The 13,603-nt window shown below is 38.3% G+C and overlaps 2 protein-coding genes across 9 annotated transcripts in view; one reads left to right on the forward strand and one right to left on the reverse strand.

Moving 5' to 3' along the window:
- The window catches only part of LOC138744650 (Y+L amino acid transporter 2-like), a 107,643-nt gene extending 99,650 nt beyond the window's left edge, over positions 1 to 7,993 (forward strand). For 3 of the 4 annotated variants that reach the window (XM_069901129.1, XM_069901131.1, XM_069901132.1), the window contains 2 exons: positions 6,457 to 6,652; positions 7,525 to 7,993. In XM_069901129.1, coding sequence (XP_069757230.1) covers positions 6,457 to 6,652; positions 7,525 to 7,616 — 288 coding nt within the window. In that variant the 3' untranslated portion in view covers positions 7,617 to 7,993. The remainder of the gene's footprint in view (positions 1 to 6,456; positions 6,653 to 7,524) is intronic. The other variant, XM_069901130.1, reaches the window with a different exon arrangement.
- Positions 7,523 to 13,603, reverse strand: part of slc7a6os (solute carrier family 7 member 6 opposite strand) — a 30,276-nt gene continuing 24,195 nt past the window's right edge. Inside the window, exons 4-7 of one of the 5 annotated variants that reach the window (XR_011345679.1) lie at positions 13,322 to 13,540; positions 12,537 to 12,666; positions 11,288 to 11,383; positions 7,523 to 9,561 (exon numbers count right to left, since the gene is read on the reverse strand). Coding sequence is in view for 3 of the 5 variants with exons in the window: in XM_069901152.1 (XP_069757253.1) it covers positions 11,343 to 11,383; positions 12,537 to 12,666; positions 13,322 to 13,540 (390 nt within the window). In the remaining 2 variants the exon portion in view is untranslated. The other 4 variants (XR_011345678.1, XM_069901153.1, XM_069901152.1 and 1 more) reach the window with 4 other exon arrangements.

A 13,603-nucleotide genomic window follows, 5' to 3' on the forward strand; every position in this document is an offset into this window, starting at 1 on the left:
GGGTTGCTCATTGACATTTGAGCACTAGCATCACCACCAGTGGCTCCTTGCTCGAGTAATGATCTGCTGGTGGCTCCTTGGGTACTTCACTTTGAGTGATAGATCTTGCAGAAGCCTGAGCTAATGCTTTTTACTCTGGCCTTCTTCATAGCATGTTGTTCCTCAAGTTCTAATCTTTTCTTTTTTCTCTTCAGTAATCTTTTTCATTCTTCTTGCTGAATCTTCATTTCATCTTCATTCATTAGTTGCTGATTCTTCATTTCAGCTTCTTGTCTAAGTTGCTGATTTTTAATTTCAGCTTCCATATCTTCTAAAGCATGTTTTTCACAAACAACTCATGTGCAAGCCTGCTTGCACCATAGCATGCATTGCCGATATGCTTGAAGCATGCGAAGCTGTACTTGCTCTTGATGTCTTTGAAGACTTTGAAGATCTTCCTACACTCATAACCCTGGAAATACTATCAGCACGACTCACATCTGAACATTCAGATACCGCTGATTGAGCCTCCATCTTCAACATTTCACTTGGTACAGCACCAGTGGGGCTTTGCAATATACATTCATCTGTTCTAGTTCCACTAACCTCTAAACCAGCCATTGAGGTCTGCAGTAGCTTAATGGATAATAAATAATTAATAATGAATAATAATGATAAATTCAAAGAAAAGCTTTGCGAGTGAGCTTACTCTCCTTCCATGGTTCTTCCAATAATGAGAATGAGCTCCTCGTCTGCTCGGATATTACGATATATGACATCATAGTAACTGTGGTAACTCTACAAAAACAATTCATCCTTAAAGGGAAAGTCATAAAACAATCATAAATCATAAACACAAGGTTTTAACCTTTACAATCATTAATGGCTGCGATGACTGGCCAACTGCATAGCCTGCTACACATTCAAGACTCCCTGTCGGGCCAACATTTCTTGGTGGACACTGGGGCACAATACAGCATCATTCCCCCAACCAGCCTAGAGGCCCGCTGCAGCAAAGTGAGCCGGGAGCTACGAGCGGCAAATGGCTCCAACATCTGAATATTTGGAACCCACACCATTCCCCTATGCTTCGGGAACAGTCATTTCACTTGGAAGTTTACATGGTAGCCATGCAACAACCTTTACTGGGTGCAGATTTCCTGTGGCCAACTCACTCATGGTGGATATCAAGGGGTGCCAGCTGGTTTATGCCCAGACATTTCAGTCACTCTCGCTCAAGGGCACTGATCTCACCAGCCCCCACCTGCAATTAGTGAGTACTGCTGACAACAAATTCGCTCGGATCCTAGCAGAATTCCCTTCCATCACCACACCACACTTCCATTCGGCAGAATCTAAACATGGGGTGAGGCACTATATCTTTACAGAGGGCCCTCCATACAAGGACACAGCGTCTCCCCCGAGAAACTCAACCTAGCCAGGGACGAATTCAAAAAGATGGAGGAACTTGGCATTGTGCGGCACTCTGATAGTCCTTGGGCCTCCCCTCTTCACATGGTCCCCAAGGCAGCGGGTATTTGGAGGCCATGCAGAGACTACTGCCACCTCAACGAGGTAACCATACTGGACAGATATCCCATGCCCCATATCCAAGACTTCACCACTAACCTGCAAAGGGCACGGATATTCTCAAAGGTAGCCCTCATCAGGGGCTATCACCAGATTCTGGTACACCCTGAAGACATCCCAAAAACCACCATCATAACCCCCTTTGGATTGTTTGAATTTCTCCGTGTGCCCTTTGGGTTAAAAAACGTGGCTCAGACTTTCCAGAGGCTGATGGATGCAGTGGGTTGGGATCTGCATTTTGCCTTTGTCTACCTGGATTACATTTTAATCACCAGCCACACCCACACTGAGCACGCTGACCACTTAAAACAATTATTCTCCAGGCTGAATGATTTCGGCCTAACCATCAACCCGGCCAAGTGCCAGTTTGGCCGAGAGACTGTTGACTTCCTGGGCCATCGTATCGACCAACATGGAGCCAGACCTTTACCCACTAAGGAGGATGCTATTCGCTCTTTCCCCATGCCATCGACTTTGAAGGGACTACCTGTACAAGAGTTTGCAGGTATAGTCAACTTTTATCGCTGCTTCATATCTGCAGTGGCCCGCATAATGAGTCCACTCTTTCCCATCATAGCAGGATCCAATAAAAAACATATAATGTACCCAGGAGGCCCTAGCCAATGCCACCCTCCTCTTTACCTTTGCTACATAAAGGCACTGTTTGACCTGCTGAGTTTCTCCAGCATTTGTGTGTTTTGTCACGTAACCACTGTCTACAGAATCCTGTGTTTTACCTCCTTGCTACATCTACTCTTTCCTGGCCTTTCAGCATTCAAAAAGCCTCCACGAGGTCCCCTCTCATAGTACAGACCAAGAGCCAACATTGCTTATCTCTAACCCTTTCATTCTTAGTATCATTCAAGTAAATCTTCTCTGAACTCTCTCCAAAGCCAGGACATCTTTTGTGTACTCCAAATAAGGTCTCACCAGTGCTTTATAGTCTTTACATTACATCCATGCTCTTATATGCTATTCCTCTAGAAGTGAATGCAACATTGCTTTTACCTTCTTCACCACCAACTCAACCTTTAGGGTATCCTGCACAAGGACTCCCAAGTCCCTTTGCACCTCTGAATTTTAAATTCCCCCGCCCTTCTAAATAATACTCTGCCCATCTATTTCTTCTACCAAACTGCATGACTGTACAATTTCCAACATTGTATTTCATCTGCCCTCTCTTTGCATATTCTCCTAATTTATCCAAGTGTCTCTGCAGCCTTTCCGCCCTATCACCTATTTTGGTATCATCTGCAAAGTTAGCCACAAAGCCATCTATTCCATAATCCAAATCATTACGTTAAAAGAAGCAGCCCCAATGTGAACTCTTGTGGAATACCACTGGAAGCCAGTATTCAACCAGAATAAGATCCCTTTATTCCCACTCTCAGTTTCCAGTTGATCAGCCAATAATCGACCCTTGCTGAGCTGAGACGCCAGGCCCTGAGGCATCTGCTCCCTACCATCCTCTGGCCAATGTACAATCCTTGGAGAATAAACTTGATGAACTCCAAGCCAGACTTCAACATCAGAAAGACATCAGGAAGAACTCTGAGATGTGCTTTACAGAAACATGGATAAACATGGACACTCTGCTACAGCCCTAGGGCTAAACCCTCCATCGTGCTGACTGAACACCAGTGTCAGGAAAAACAAGGGAGGTGGTGTTTGTGTCATCATCAGTTCATTGTAGTTCATAAACGTGACAGCCATGTCCTAGTCCTGGTCCCCCAACCTGGAACATCTGGTGATCAAGTGCTACCCTTTCTACCTGCTAAGGGATTCACCGCCATCATCCTGGTCGCAGTGTACATTCCGTCCCAGGTGAATGTCAGGCTGGCACTGGATGGACTGAGCTCTGTGATTAACGTTAGAAAAACCAAGGAGATGATTGTGGACTTCAGGAGGAAGTCAGGTGAACATTACCCAGTTCTCATCAAGGGCTCAGTAGTGGAGAGGGGCAAGAACTTAAATTTCCTAGGTGTCAACATCTCCGAGGATCTGTTCTGGAGCTTCCATGTTGATGCAATCATGAAGAAGGCTTGCCAGTGGCTATACCTTGTGCGGTGTTTGAGAAGATTCGATATATCACTGAAGACTCTCAAAAGGTTCTACAAGTGTATCGTGAAGAGCATTCTGGCTGTTTGCATCACTGTCTGGTATAGAGGCGTCAAATCTCAGGAGAAGAAAAAACGCCAAAGGGTTGTTAACTCAGCCTGCAACATCACAGGCACCAGACTTCACTCCATCAAGGACATCTAAATGAGGTGGTGTCTTAAAAAAGCTTCATCTATCCTCAAAGACCCAGGTCATGCCCTCTTCACTCTGTTACCATCAGGTAAAAGGTACAGGAGCCTAAAGACAAGCTCTCAATGGCACAACAGCTTCTTCCCTGCTGCCATCGGATTCCTAAATAATCAATGAACCAAAGCACTGCCTTAATTTTTTTTGAAAAGTTTATTTAAAAATTTTTAAAAATACAGATATAAAATATAAAAAAAAACATTAACTAAAACCCCCTGTACTCTCCACCCCACTATCCCACCCCTTACTATCCGTCCCCCCTCGGAGCTTAACATACACAAAGAAAAGTATTTATAAACAAACAAAGTGGGTTAGGTTACAATATATCAATTCACCAATCCAAACAAGAATAAAAAAATTACTTAACATCCAGATTCATATATTCTAAATACGAAGTCCACATTTTCTTAAAAAAATAATTATTTTGTAAATTATATGTAAGTTTTTCTAAACATAAATATGATTGAATTTCATGATGCCATCTTTGCATATTTAACTCCACATCATTTTTTCAAGTTACTGCTATTTTTAGCCACTGCCAAACTCAATCGAATAAATGCAATCTGAAATTTATCCAAACGCGCTGTTAATGAATTCATATAACCTAATAAACACAACCATGGATCCACATATAAATCTATTTGGAGTAAATCTCGCAAAAATTTTATAATCTTTTCCAAAAAAGGCTTAACTTTTTCACAATTCCACACAAAATGAACAAAAGTTCCTGTCTGATCTCCACACTGAAAACAAATCTGAATCACTAAAACATATCTCTTTAACTTTTCAGGAGTTATATATAACTGATGGAGAAAATTATAATTAACTAAATTATAATGCACATTAACTAATTTTGTAACACTATGTAAACACAAATCTGACCAATCTTCCTCAGAAATAGAAGTAGCTAACTCTTGTTCCCATTTATCTCTTATTCTCAATACCCATACCTTCTTCATTTTTGCCTGCAACAATGAATACATTTCTGAAATAAATCCTTTCTTTCCTTTATCCATAAGTAACATTTCAAACTTCGATTGCATTGGCAATATCATTTCCCGACCAAAATAATTCATTAAAAAATCACATATCTGATAGTAGGCAAACAATGTATTCTGTAATATGCCAAACTTCTCTCTCAGCCTATCAAATGAAAGAAATGAACCTGCCTCAAAACAATCCTCAATTAATACCAAACCTTTTGAATCCCAATCTTTTAAATAAGGATTATGCATAGAAAAAGGAATTAACTGATTCTGATATAATGGGCTTTAATTGAACATACATCCTTCGAACCTATAAATTGGTTCCACTTACTCCATACTTTAAACAAATGACTCAATATGGGTAACTTATATGCTTGTAAAAGCAGAAAATTCCATTTATATTCAAAGTGATGTATTGATCTTTCCCGTATCTGATCCATTTCCACATAAGCCCACATCGGTGGTTGTTCAGTATCAAACAGTATACTAATAAATTTCAACCGCACTGCCTGATAATAATTTTGAAAATGTGGTAACTGAAGGCATCCCAAATCATATGTTCACATAAAATCTCTCCAACACTTTAAACAAAAATTTCCATTCAACTCGGTCAAAAGCCTTCTCAGTCTTACTTTTCATGCACTATTATTTTTGGTTTTATATATTATTGTTGTAAGATGGTTATAATATCAATGTTTACACAATTATGTTGCTGCAAAACACCAAATTTAGTTTCTTGTTCATGACAGTAAATTCTGATTCTGATTCCATGCTAGAACTCTCCAGTAATTCCATGGGCTCTCATTGTGTTTAGTACCTCAGGTGTGGCAACCTGTTGAAGGCCTTTTGAAAGTCCAATTACACATCTCCCCTGTCTATCCTACTTGCGATCTCTTCAAAAAAATTGCAATTGGTTTGTCAGGCATGATTTTCCTTTAAGGAAACCATGCTGATTTGGGCCTATCTTTTCATGCACCTTCAAGTATTTCATAACCTAATCCTTGACAATCGACTTCAATAGGTTCCCAACTACTGACGTCAGGCTAATAGGTCTATAATTTCCTTTCTGCTGCCTTGCTCCCTTCTTAAACAGCGGAGTGACCATCGTGATCCTCCAGTTCACTGGAACCATGCCAAAATCCATTGATTCCTGTAAGATAATTATCCATGCTTCTACAATCTCTAAAGCTATCTCCTTCTGAACTAAAAATATACATTTTTGATGGTACTAATTATTTTTGAAGGAGTAATTAATTTTTTTTCCTGCCCTTTGTGAAAATTGTTTCCTAAAAACCCTTGAATGATGGTCTCTAATAACAAGGTTATTTCTCCTTGGATTGGACTCTCCTCACCAGTAGTGAATAGCATATCCACCAGTATTAAGCACCCCAGTCAGATCATCTTTAATTTTCTATTTGCAATGAAATGCAACCATTATAAGTGTTCCAGTTCCGATATAGTTTTAGGGAATCTGTTATGCCAATGTCCACAGCTGACCAATCCTTCTAGGAGTGTGTGGCATAGAACTGAATGTTGTTCTTGCAGCTTGAACTTGCCTGTTTTTGAAGTTTAATCACTTTTTTCACTCTTTCATCAGATCAACATTTTTTTTCCAACCTTCTTCTGCCTATGTGTGTTGGGATTGATAGCAGTGCCTGTATATTACGACACTATTAATTCCCTCATTGGGATTGGAATTGGACTGACAGCAATCCCAGCCTACTTCATTGGACAAATAATGTCGAAACTGAAATATCCTCCTTTGTTAAGAAGAATTTTAGGTGAGATGCTTAGTAAGTAATGTGTGCATAAAATTATTCTGATAATGTTGTTACTTTAAATTTGTGCACAACATAACATTTGATACCTGCATACTATTTAAAATAAAACAAATATTTTTATAATAATAAACTTGAAGCCAAATTGAGGTTGCATTCTAGATTTGCAACTTTTGCAACTGGAGGAAAGTAGCTGAGTAATGAGTTTAGAATCAAGCCCCGCATCCCCAACTCTGACACACTGCCCCCTTTTCCTGCTCAAAGGTTCATGCCAAATTTAAACAATCATTTTCAAAAACTAACAATCTAACAAAATGCAGTGTTTGAAGCTGAAAATGTAGCTTATCATTTGAATCAATGCAAAAAATATCCTTATTTGAACTGTTATTTATTAATGAGATTAAACCTTAATTTAGTTTTTTGTAATTGTGTTAATTTAGTTGACTAATGGGAGATTTGCTATTTACTAAATGAAAAAAAGCCACACAATTGACAGTACTTCCCCGTTTTTCCCCCACTTCCCCATCTACTTTGAGGGCATTTGCTGTTTACTGGGATAGGATTTCACTGGCATAATGCACACTCCAGTAAATTGACAGATACCCATTTGGTATAATTGAAAGTAACAACAGAAATAGTTTTATTCTGTTTTGCCTTGTATAGAATGTTAACAATTTATATCAATATAGAATAGATTTAAAGACAAAAAGGAGAGTTGTAGAAAGTAAATTCATAATCATGGGCTAGATTGGCTTAAAATGGTCACAAATGGCAGGGGAAATATAAAAAGTAGAATATTTTGCATCAGGATTAGAATTCTTAAATTGAAGTAAACGATGGTCTTCTCCCATTTTTGGGTCCTGAATGGCTACACTTTTTCTTTCCAGCTAAACTCATGAAATGCATGCAGCTGATCTTTTACTGTGTACTGATTGAGGAAGGTTACGAAGAACAAGGTGAAACTATTAAAAAAAACTAAAGATGACATGAAAATCAACAAAATGATCTCATGAAAACACCTGTAATATTTGAGCTTGATATCAAGCTGAGTGAGTTGATCAATATCATATCTGGATTTCCAGTTCCACAGCCAAAAATGTATTCTTTATTTCCATGTACAGTAAGCAGTTCATATAACATTCTAAAGACAAGAAATTAATAGATGGTAAAACTGAATGTTAAAATTTTCGGAGGTTTGCCTGTTGCAGAATTAATTTGGTTGCAGAGTAGTCTATGGACAACAGTATGTAATTTTATGCTGCTTTATGTAACAGCAGCTCATCCTGTGCCTAATAAAGGAGTGAGTTACAATAACACTACTACCTGAATGACCAATAAACTAAAATTTGGTTTGGACTATTTTACTTGTCAATTTTTGCTGTAACTTGCCCGAACCAAGTTGTCTACATTTACGATTTTGGGCATAGAAAGGGCTGCCAGGGCAAGTGGTGAATGCAGATAAGATAATAGTTTTTAAAAGACTTCTAAATGGACACATGAACATGCATGAGATAGACAAGCAGCAGAGGTTCAGTTTAATTTGAAATTGGGTTCAGCCAGACACCTTTGTCCAAAGGGCCTGTTCTTGTGCTGTACTTTTTGATGTTCTGCTTGTATTTGTGGTATTTTTTCCATGTTCTCTTTGTTGCTGATACTGCATTTACCACGTAAAGAGACAATGTTAAACATCCGAATCAGAATTTATTGTCATGAACATAGCACAAATAATTTTGTTTTGCAGCAGCGTCACACTGCAAATATTACATTAAAAAATAAGAGAAAGTGAGGTAGAATCTGTGCTTCTTTATCCATTCAGAAATCTGATGGCAGAGGGGAAGAAGTTATCCTTGTGCTGCTATGTATTTGACCTCAGACTCTTGTACCTCCTTCCCGACAGCAACAGTGTGAAAAGGGCATGGCCTCGTTGGTGAGGGTTCTTGAGGATAGAGTCTGCTTTCTTAACACGCATCTCACAGTGGAGACTGATGCCCACAATGGCACTGGCCAAATTCATAACTCTGTAGTTCTCTTGTCCTGGTTTTGGCACTTCAATATCAGTCAATGATGCAACCAGTCAGAATGCTCTCCATGGTACACATTTGCGAATCTTTGGTGACATGCCATATTTCCTCAAAACTACTCATGAAACATCGCCACTGGCAAGCCTTCTTCGTGATTTAATTGATTTGTAGGCCCCAGGACAGAACCTCAGAGATGTTGATACCCTGGAACTTGAAACTCTTAACCCTTTCCCCTCGATGAGGACTCCTGATTTCCCCTTCTTGAAGTTTCTTGGTTTTGCTAACATTGAGTACAAGGTTGTTGTGGCACCACTCAACAAGTTGATCTCCCTCCTGCACACTTCCTTAATGTGATTCTGCCAATGACCGTGGTGTCATCAGTAAATTTGTAGACAGACATGCATGTAGAGCAAGTAGAGCAGTGTGCTAAGTACACATCCTTGAGGCGGATCTGCATTGATCATCAGTGAGAAGGAGATATTGTTTCTGATTCATACTGTGGTCTTCCAATGGGGAAGACAAGGATCCAGTTACAGAGGCAAGTGAGGAGGGTCAGGTTTTGGAGCTTGTTGACCAGCACTGAGGGAATGATGGCACTTAGGGAAGGTTGGGCTGTAATCACTGAAAAGTAGCCTGATGTTTATGTTGCTGTAGTCTAGGTGATCAGAGCTGAGTAGAGAACCAGTGATTTTACATCTGCTGTGGAGCGACTGTGACATTAGGCGAATTGCAGCGAGTCTAGAACTTTTCTGAGGTGTGTTAATTCTGGCCATGACTAACATCTCAAAGCATTTCATCACAGTAGATGTTAGTGCTACTGGGCGATAGACGTTGAGGCAGCTCACTCAACTTTTCTTGGGCTGGGATGATTGATGTCCTTTTGAAGCAAGTGGGAACCTCAGACTGCAGGAATTAGAGATTGAAAATGTCACAATACTGCATTGTCATATTGTATCACAATATTGTGCCATGAGACACATTACTGCTACTGCAGAGTAACCATTACTGAAGTATTTATGTTTGCTTTTACAGTCCCAAGAAATGATGTTTCCTCATGATTGCTTAAGCAATAAAGAGATGTGAGATGGTCAGAAAACTGCTTCTGTCTAACTGTTGCAATTACTTCACTGAAAATGTTTCTTTATTTTAAATATAGCATAGAAGTGGATTAACTATTTTGGGTAAGATGAATATGCATGTTTTCATGCAATCAATTCCGTCTGTGTTCATAAAAGAACTAATTGAAGAGAATTGGTTCCAAGCAAAAAGTTATTCATACAAGTCAACCACTCAATTAAATACTTTTAGTTTGCTTGCTGCTTAAAATAATAAATTGAACTTATCAATGTAGACAGTTGAAATTGTACGACACAAAACCACAATTGATTTACCAAGGTAAATACAATAGAATGCAACATACATGAAATTCTTTAACTTTGTCTACCGTAAGGAAGACTGAAAGTCGCCACTTTGTCCAGCGTCCATCACAGAAATGAGGCCCCAGTGAGGAACAAACTCGTGACCTTTGGTTTACCACTCGAACCACTGAGTTACTTGACCCTCAACACAAGCAATTTTCCAGATTAATTTATAGTACAAGATAGAATGTTCTTTAATTGGTTTGAATTCATTTGGGTTTTAAGGAATATTAGAAATACTGTTTCTATTGTATGTTAATTTTAATGCTTTGTACTTGTATTTCTAAAAAATAATTTTCTTCTGCAACCACAAACAAAATTAAAATTCCAAATTTATTGATGTGGTATTCTGTTAAAATCAGAAGTATGGCTTTATTTTGTAAATATACTTTGATTGACCAAGGTTGCGGAATTGCAAAATAGGTCATTTCGAAACTAACACTCATTCCAAAATCTAAAAATCCAAGAGGAATTTGCAGAGTTACTACTGAGAAAAATGTTTCTTGTACCTAGATTAGAATAATGAAAACATGGTACAGAGAAAGGCAATTTTGTCCATCATATCTGTGCCAGTCCTAAAAGAACTACTTAACCTGACATAACATTCTGGCACTTTGAGCGTATAGAACTCTAACACTATGCATGAAAAAAAGTCCTCCTCTCTCAATTTGTTTAAATCTACATCCTGTGTTTTTGTTCCCATTAAGAGATATAGGTCCTTCCTATTTACTCACAGATTTATTCACCTCAATTGTCTGCTCTCAGCCTTCCCAGTTCAAAAGGAAATCTCTTTAATGCAATCACACCTATCCTATAATGTGACCAGAAACATATACAGTTTATTTCTTAAAGAAGATTTGACAAAAACAAAGGATTGAATGACAGCAAGAGATTTGTTATGGACCTCTAACTGTCAGGGAAAAATAAGTGCCTAAAGCACGAGTGAGTCAAAGGAAACAGAAAAAGCAAGCTGTTTAAAACAATTAAATGTTCTCAGGATTTATTTCTAAAAAAAGACTAATTTTCAGAAATTTGCATTGTTTCATGCTGCACTTGGAGAACTGTAAAAAGTTTCAAAAAAGCATCAAATTTTGCGTCACATCCAATTTGCGTCGCATCAAATTTTCATCCCATCAAAGTTGATGACAGTGATGAAGAATACAACTGTCATGAATTCAAGCAAAATTTTAATTTAAAAAATTAACATTTACAGAAATATCCTCCGATTTTGATCCAATGTCCATCGAGAGAGTTTGAAAAAGTATGTCAGAAATCAAATGAATCCTCTTCTTCACTGGAGAATCGTCCTGTAAAATGATCGTATGATTTAATTCAAAGGTAATTTAGTAATTGGTTGAATTATACATTTTGTATCGATTTTCTAAATTACTTCTCAAATCAGACAACGTTGGTTCCTGTTGTGAAAATATCCAAACAATGCAAACTAGTTAAAAAAAAATGTAACCATGATAGAAGCCAATGAATTAATTGGATTAAAGTTACCTACACAATGATGAGAGTCACAAGGAAGGTATTGTACTGACTTGATGGAAAATGAGAGTGCAGGAAAATATAATGTAATTTTTCAGTGTATATTTACTTCATGAGCAAGATATTGCAGGACTTTAAGCATTCCAGAATTATACCCCAGCATTTGTCGAACTGTCTGTCCATGGCCTTATGTTCTGTCCCACCAAGACTATCCACAAATTGGAGGTTCAACACCTGATTTTCCATCTGGACACTCTCTAGCCGGATGGCATTAACATCGGCTTTTCTGGTTTCTGTTAACCTGCTGTCCTTTCTCTCCTCTCCCCCCCACTTTTCAGTTCTCCTTCCTCCCTTCACCTAGCTATCCCTCCTCCCCTTGATCACTGCTCTCTTCACCTATAACCTCCTGCCTTTGCAACCACTCCTCTCCCCCCCCCACTCTTTTGTTTGGAAGCCTGCTGATATTTTTCCATACCTTGATGAATAGCTCAAGCCAGAGATGTCGATTACATATTTCTACGTTTGCTATAGATAGGACATTGCTTGATCCGCTGAATTTCTCCAGCTTTGTGTTTATATCCCAGCATTTGTCATTCCTTTCATAGACTATAAAATATTTGAAGTAAGTCCTTCACTGTGCTATTACCATAAATTATTTGTCACATAATAAAGCATTGATTTTTTTTTGGGATAGGGTACCTCAAACATCTACCCAAATCACAAGAAGACAAATAGTGGGATTTTGTTTCCATTTTCATTGGTATTGACCATCACCAGCCATGTTGTTTCTTTATAAAGATAATTATGAAAGTATGTATATTTGTAATTTAGATCTATTATCAGATAATGGATTAGTAATAGTTTCAACAAGCCAATTGTGCTTTATATCAACTGTATAAATTTGTACAACTAAAATGCCATTATTGTGGAAATGAATCAGGTTAGATTAAACACGTAGCTAAATGTTACCATCTTCTTTGTCCATGTCCTCTTCACTTTTCCAGTCATCCTCATCTGGATAATCATTCCGCCAATTGTTTTCTTCATTCTCATCATCTTCATCCTCATATGTTTCATCTGCAATCAATTTATCACTGATCTGTAATAAAAGGAGTACCAGGAACCTGCTGTCAGTCATTTTCTAGTGATGATTTTGCTGACCATATAACCATATAACCATCCTTCTACATCTGGTTGGCTACCTGTAAACTCCTACTACTACCTGCACTGATATGTGTGTGGAATTTAGTTGGGTCTCTGGTCATTCAAAAATGTTCAAAAAAATTGCTGTACCTTTTAAAATTTAAATTTAAAATAAATTCAAAACACAAAATTAAGAAATCACAGAAAATACTTTTTAAAAAAATTAAAAGAAAATCAATTACCTTCCCCATTTCCATGGGTAAGAATTCCCATTGAAATCATTGTTTTTGTCTATCCTACACCAGCTTTGGCTCAATGAGGAAACTCAACAAGATTGAACTCTGCAAAGGCTAAGGACAAAGACTCATAGTTCCCTTTGGAACCCTAGGCCACAGTCAAGATAATTTGCCCATGTCTCCCAAGTCCATCCACTGCAACTGGCAATTCAGAAATCACAATATTATTGGTTTTCCAGAGTTACGATTGTGGTATCTGCCGTGAGATGTGGCACCTTGCAATCTGACCTTGCCTTGAAGCAAGTAAGCCACACTTTGAGTTAAATTTTGCTCAAGTAACCTGTAAAGAATTCAATATGGAGAAGACAAACTCACCAGTTCATGTTCTTCATAATACGGTACCACTGACAGAATATCTTGGATTCCACCTCCAATGATGTAGCCATCAGTATAATATATGTCATAAACGTACTCCTCCATATTCTCCCGGTGCTCTAATCCAAGTCCACAATCTGACACAGTTAATTTCTCCCTGATCATCTTCACAGAATTGCAAACAATTGTCTCCAAGCCATCCCCTTCTGGACCAAAATCCTAAAATGAAACACCCAAAAAGTAAGATAGTGAAGTAAAAGCAGATTGCTGGAGATAGAGAGA

The sequence above is a fragment of the Narcine bancroftii genome, chromosome 10 (genome assembly GCF_036971445.1).
Source record: "Narcine bancroftii isolate sNarBan1 chromosome 10, sNarBan1.hap1, whole genome shotgun sequence".
NCBI lineage: Eukaryota > Metazoa > Chordata > Chondrichthyes > Torpediniformes > Narcinidae > Narcine > Narcine bancroftii.